The sequence below is a fragment of the Entamoeba dispar genome, genomic scaffold (assembly GCF_000209125.1).
Source record: "Entamoeba dispar SAW760 scf_1105229459685 genomic scaffold, whole genome shotgun sequence".
Taxonomy (NCBI): domain Eukaryota; phylum Evosea; order Mastigamoebida; family Endamoebidae; genus Entamoeba; species Entamoeba dispar.
Window position 1 is genome coordinate 8,560 of NW_001853816.1, and position 6,655 is coordinate 15,214.

General features: G+C 23.2%; 2 protein-coding genes across 2 annotated transcripts in view, besides 12 other annotated features; both read left to right on the top strand.

The window, feature by feature from the left end:
• Nucleotides 1-507, top strand: part of EDI_290990 (uncharacterized protein) — a gene marked incomplete at both ends in the record, with an annotated part of 742 nt that extends 235 nt beyond the window's left edge. Inside the window, one exon of the mRNA XM_001736018.1 lies at nt 32-507. Coding sequence (XP_001736070.1) covers nt 32-507 — 476 coding nt within the window. The remainder of the gene's footprint in view (nt 1-31) is intronic.
• Nucleotides 508-519: 12 nt separating this feature from the next.
• Nucleotides 520-575: a sequence feature (AT_rich).
• Nucleotides 576-1,301: 726 nt separating this feature from the next.
• EDI_291100 (oxysterol-binding protein, putative) lies at nt 1,302-3,705 on the top strand (the record flags this gene model as incomplete). The annotated part of the gene is made up of 3 exons (XM_001736019.1): nt 1,302-1,449; nt 1,498-1,571; nt 1,663-3,705. 3 exons carry the CDS (start codon nt 1,302-1,304, stop codon nt 3,703-3,705), a joined length of 2,265 nt encoding a protein of 754 aa, XP_001736071.1.
• Nucleotides 1,620-1,641: a sequence feature (AT_rich).
• Nucleotides 2,742-2,772: a sequence feature (AT_rich).
• A 16-nt stretch (nt 3,706-3,721) lies between the features above and the next one.
• Nucleotides 3,722-3,806: a sequence feature (AT_rich).
• A 47-nt stretch (nt 3,807-3,853) lies between these two features.
• Nucleotides 3,854-4,009: a microsatellite.
• A 113-nt stretch (nt 4,010-4,122) lies between these two features.
• Nucleotides 4,123-4,158: a sequence feature (AT_rich).
• Nucleotide 4,159: 1 nt separating this feature from the next.
• Nucleotides 4,160-4,327: a repeat region.
• A 52-nt stretch (nt 4,328-4,379) lies between these two features.
• Nucleotides 4,380-4,425: a sequence feature (AT_rich).
• A 143-nt stretch (nt 4,426-4,568) lies between these two features.
• Nucleotides 4,569-4,951: a repeat region.
• Nucleotides 4,952-5,489: a repeat region.
• Nucleotides 5,474-6,335: a repeat region.
• A 24-nt stretch (nt 6,336-6,359) lies between these two features.
• Nucleotides 6,360-6,545: a microsatellite.
• Nucleotides 6,546-6,655: the final 110 nt, after the last annotated feature.

The window sequence follows — 6,655 nt, forward strand, 5'->3', positions numbered from 1 at the left end:
TCCTTGTCATGTTCTTAACTAACCGATGAAGAATTAGAAAATATTTCTTTTGAGTGGCGAGAATGTTATAAGAAATATACACCAATAATGTTCAATGGCTTTTGGGAATTTCTTAAAGAATTTAAAAGAAGAGGAGGTATTATTTGCATATGTTCTCATGGATTAAAACAAGTGATTGAAGACTTTTATCAAAATTATAATGAAGGAAAAATCATACCTGATTCAATCTATGGATATGATTCAAAACACCCTGAATATTGTAAACCATTTACCTTCCCAATAGAAGATATTCTACATAAATTTCATCTTCAAAAGAAAGACGTTGTGGTTATTGATGATTTATCTCATGGTTTAATTATGGCAAAAAAATCTGGAGTTGATAGTATTGGGACTGTTTATGGTGAAGGTCATGATTTAATTAAACCAAAAATTACTGCTATTAGTAAAAAGGTTGTTAGTTCAGTGGAAGAGCTAAAGAATTATATTTTATTAGATGAAGACCATTAATTGTTTTGGTGGAATAATATAACTATTTTGTAATAAATTAGAAATTCTTAATCTATTTTATTTAATAACAATTTTCTATCAAATCAGAAGAAGAACTTACTTAATTCTAAAACTTAATGATACTTCTAAAAGTTTATTTAATAGTTTTTCAACAAAAGATGAAGTTAACTCAAACTATCTTCAATAACTTGATAAAATTGGAAGCCCATTTGTTTTTTTATTAATCTTTTTCATATCACATTCCAGTATTTATCTTTTATGAATTAATTGGTAGATAATTAATGTAGATAATTGAAAATTTATCTTTCTTAGAAAAATTTGTTACCAGTTATAATCTTCCTTGATAAATTTTTCTTTTTATAATCAGAGAAATTTTGTTCAATTTTATTTTTTTTTATATCCTTATTTAGTTTTTGGTTAATTATAATGACTCAATGAGATTAAAATATCTTTTAGTTTAGTTGTGGGTTTAGTCCTTAAATTATATTTCTTTATAGATAACTACTTTTTTCTATTCATTTTCTTGTGTTTTTAAGTGTTAAATTTATTTTGGTAATAAATTAGCTTGTTAAGATAGTGTAGATATTCTTCGATGTTTTTTTTTAAATGATTTAGACCTTTACAATGAGATTAAATCAACTTTTTATCAATCAAATGAAACGACAAATTTCTTTTTATTTTTGGATGATACTTGTTATATATCACATATTACGTACAGAATAGCTAATGATTAAAAAAAAGAATTTCTTTTGTTTTTTGGGACAGAATAGTTATAACTGAATAATCCATTCAAAATGAGTATTCAATATCAACACCCCTATTTATCATTTATGGCATTAGACCCCTCAACTAAAAAGAAAATGCCACTAACACAAATTGTAGCTATTCATGATGATTTGATTAGTAGATCAACAATTCGTGGGACATTACTTCTCAGGAATGGTTTGTAGATATTTTTGTGACACAGTGAAAGAAATCTTATAGGATTAGAGTTAACCAAACAATGGTATGAATTTTATGTAATTGTCACAACCCCTTATTTATTAATTTTTGAATCAGAAGAAGTTTGTAAATTCATCTACTGATATTCCTTCAAATTTTTTTTGGTGAGGAATTTTTTTAAAAATAAAAAAAGTGATTAATAATGGTGAATAGAAAATGAATAAAATGGAATATTATGCTATAGTAAATATTTGCGAATGTTCTATCCATGTAAGAGAATCTAAAATGCCAGGTTTTTGTTTTAAGATTGAAGCAGTTAAAAAAATACTTTGTTATAAACATGGACTTTATGGAGAAACATTGTCTAAACATAATGACTTATTCCTTGTGTTTAGAGATGAAAATGTTATTAAAGGAAAAGAATGGTTTACTCAAATAGAAAATGCTATTTCTTTAGCCATAACAAAATATAAAACTCAACCAATTAATACTCTTAGAGAACAACTTGATTCTTCTTCAAAAATTAAACCAAGTTTACCTCCTAAAGCGTTTGAGGTAACTAAGTCAACTTCTAATATAAACTTACATTCATATAATGAAGAAGACCTTAAAAAAGTTAAACCGTTATCTCCATCAAGTAGTTTATCACAAATAAATGTATTAAAAGCAAAACAAATAGAACAAGTTCAACACGTTCATGAAATAAAAGATACAAAAAAACAACAAAAAGAGGAACAATTTAAAGAAGAAAAAGTTGTTACTAATAACTCTCTTCAACAATCATTATCTCATTACGTATTAGCACAAAATGATTTAAAAGAATTTTTTGATGCTACTGAAGAAGGCAAATCAATTATTTGGGAATTATTAAAACAAGTCAGACCAGGAATGGATTTGAGTAGAATAACTTTTCCATCACACATCCTTGAACCACGTTCATTCTTAGTTAAAACAACAGATTATTTTGCTCATATTCAATACTTTAAACCAATAAGTGAAGAACCAGATCCTGGACTAAGAATGCTTGGTTTAGTTAAATGGTTATTAAGTGGATTCTATTTAATGCCGACTGGTATTAAGAAACCTTATAACCCAATTCTTGGTGAAACATTTAGAACTATGTGGAAACATGAAGATGGAAGTAGATCTTATTTACTTGGAGAACAAGTCAGTCATCACCCTCCAGTATCTGCTTTTTATGCAACAAATAGACAACAAGGATGGATGGGAAATGGATATATTGAGTTTTCAACTAAATTTAATGGACTAAGTGCTTCAATTATTCTTGGAGGTAAAATTGATATATATTTATTAAATTTTAATGAACATTATACTATGACATTCCCTGAAGCACTTGCCAGTGGATTTTTTGTTGGTCCAATGTTAATGGAAATTGCAGGTAAATCAGTATTTGAGTGTAAAAAAACTGGGTATAAAGCGGAAGTAATTTTTAATCTTCGAGGTACATTTTCTTCTGATAAATATCAAACAGTAGATGCTAAAATAACTAAAAATGGGGAAGAAGTTTATAAAATATGGGGAAATTATTATAAAGAACTATTTTATTGTGGCAGAGATAAAGTAAAGAAAAGTTTATTAAAGATTGATAACATTAGGGGAAAGAGTGTACCAAGATACACTATTGACATGAACCAACAAGGTAAGATGGAAAGTGATAAATTATGGATTAAAGTTACTAACGCCATTTATAAGGGAGACCAAATAACTGCTACTGAAGAGAAGTGTGTCCTTGAAGAAGCACAAAGAGAAGAAGTTAGAAAACATGAGGCAGAAGGAACTGTTCATATTCCAAAATATTTTGTTAAAGACTCATTTCTTGGATGGAGATATGTTGATTTCAATAATTCAAAGCTCAATCCTGACAAAGAACTTGGAGATTATGAAGATGAATATCATATTAAAACATTATTGAAAGAACAAAGTGAATGTATTAATGATGGAAAACAACTAAAAGAAGAGGTCCTTACTTCTTCTATTGAGACTAACAACAGTGAGAGATTAAAGAATGATTGTCAGGGTAATATAAGTACCCAAAATTTTGTTGATGAAAAATATAAGAAAGTAGATGAACTAAAAGAAGAGTTAAACCAAGTGGAGGCAAGAATCAAGAATATCACTTTCACCCAAAACCAAAAAACTATCGATATGATAAAACAATTAAAGAAGTTTATTGTCATACTATTATCAGTAAACATCATTTTAATAGCACTAGTATTAAAATTACTGTTAAAGTAAACATGCTATCTCATTCATTTTTATTAAAATTTATTTTCTGTTGTTTATTTCTTAATAAAATGAAAATTTGAATTATCATAAAAAAGAATAATTTAATTAATGATACTTACTTGCACATTCAAGTTTTCATTATTTTCAGAGGCTACAATATTATTATTAGTTTCTTCATTATTCTCTTTATTATTAGAGTCTTTTGTTGTTGTCCTAGGTTCTGTGTTTATATCATTACAATTGCAATCATAAATAATTAATTATTATATTTTTCATTTATTTTGTACTATTCTTAATATTGTTATTATGTATTTATCAATTTCTATTTCTTTCTATTTTTATTGATAGTTTATGAATAAATCAAACACTGCTTATCACAACTGGAATGACTTCTGCTTATCTCATCTTTATATTTCTTAGCTTGTGATATTTTATATATTTTTATTTAAATATTTTTTTTTTGTAATATTTTCATTTAACTCTGGCAGTACATTAGAAGAAGGGCATTGTATTACGAGCATGTTGGAAACAAATTCTATATAGATGAAGAGTGTATTGAAGAACCTGAAGTAATAACTTCTCAATATGAAGAAAATCCAATTGTAGATATATCCATAACTCTCCTTTTTTTGTTATATTTTCATTTGTACTATAATTATATCAATAATGGGTGTTTTCTTTTGTTTAATATATTTAAAATATTATTATCTCATATTATAAATTTAATATCATTTGCTGAAAATAATTTCTTGTTATAAGTAATTATAATTGAACTCTCTGTTAATGTTATATAATGTAGTGGATATTGTATATTTATATTTTTTCTTTCTTTATGATACTTTCTAGTTATTGATGTAATTATTTCAATTGGATCTGTCAACTCAGAACACACAACAAATTTTGTTACCATGGTTATTGAGTAATGTGATAGAATCTTGTAATGAAAATCAAACAACAATATTCAAGTTCAAAGAAAAGAAAGAATGAAATAGCAATAAAATGCATAATAATAATGGTAAAAGAAATAACAAGAGAAAAGTGAATAGAAAAAGAAGAATACAAAGAAAAACAAATAAGAAACAAAGTAAATATAATGATAATAAACATTATACACATAAGAAACCTAAATTATTAACAACAAATGAAATTGAAATGAAAAATAAAAGAATAGGAAGTGAAAATGAGAAATGAGAATACAAAGAAATACATAAAAAATAAGAAGATAAAGAAATTGTATAATATTCTCCAAGAAGTAATCACAGAAGGAACTAGAGAAGAATAAAACAATGACACTACTGATAATTAAACAACAAATATTAAGAACATCATGGACAATACAAATGAACAAAACTACCATTATGAAAAATATAATATTAGAAATAAAAGAACAAAACACTGAATACCAAAAACAAGAAATGATAATCAGTCAAGAAGAGAAGAAAACACACAAAATCAAACAAATAGAATTTTAATTGATGTGTTGTATTGTTTTGCAATTATTTTGTTAAATAATAAATTAAATAAGAAAATAAGATGGAAACAAATAGAAAGCATAATAAAAGTAATAAATAATAAAGTAAATAATGATAAAGAATACATTAATAATATTAAAATATCACATAGAATAAAATAAACAACTAAAATATATATTAAAATGAAAGTTAAATCAATCATAGAAAATAGAATGTAATTCAATAATAAAAAACATCAATATAAAAATAACTTACTGATATTGATAATGAATATCTTAATATTATCATCATTTAATTAAAATAAATGAAAATAAATTAAATCATAATTTAGAATGAAAGATACATAAATTATGATAATATCATCATCACATTAGATGATTTAAATTTAATTATAATGAAAATAAATAACTAGAAATCACCATATATTTATATTAAATGAAGAAATTATCATCATCAAGAGAATATATTCTTAATATATTTAATGAATTGTTAAATTTCAATGAAATCATCAAATTAAATTGGTAAATTGAAGAATTATATTAATCAACAAATGAAGTAATATGAATGATGTTATTAATAATCATCATATCAATTGTATAATGTAATTATGAAAATATTTATATCATTATTAAAAGATAATATTTATAATAGAATTAATATGAATAATGAATCATTTAAAATTATTAAAAATTAATTATAATGTAAATTATAATTTCTTGATGATAAGCAATGAATAATTAAAAGTTATATATTAAATCATCAGAAAGAATAGAAATACACAAAATATATAGATTAATATTATGATATTAATAAATTATATGAATCATGAATCATGAATAAGTAATATAAATATTAAAATAATTTAATATATAATAAATCAACATATATAATATATAAAATATAATGAATATAAATGATATATTAAAATGATAAATTTTATATTATTATTCATTATAATCTTTAACATCATCAAAATAAATATAATTTATCAAATCATTGAATAGAAATTCAGTAATATAAATCATATATTATAATAAATAAATGATAATAATGATACAAAATAATGAATAAATGAGAATAATCAACAAATAAATTAAATAAATAATAAATAGAATAAAGAAATGAAAGAAAATAAAACAAGAAATAAAGAATATTAATCAAATATCATCTTAAAATGAAAAGGCAACGAAAAAAAGGAAATAAGAGAAAAATGAATAAAAATGAAGAGAAAGAATGATATAAAAGAAAAAAGTGAAATTAAGAAGTAGAAGAAGATGAAAAGAATAAAAGTAGAATGTTGAGATTATAAAATGAAAGAAGATAAAAAAGAATAATTCAAAAAGAGATAATAAATGATGAAAATAATGATGAAATAAATGTATATTTTTTATTATAGAAATTAGAAATATGCAATAAAAAAAGCGTTTAATTTATTGATGCAAATTATTTATCATTATTTTATTTATGCAATTTATTTTATTCTTTTT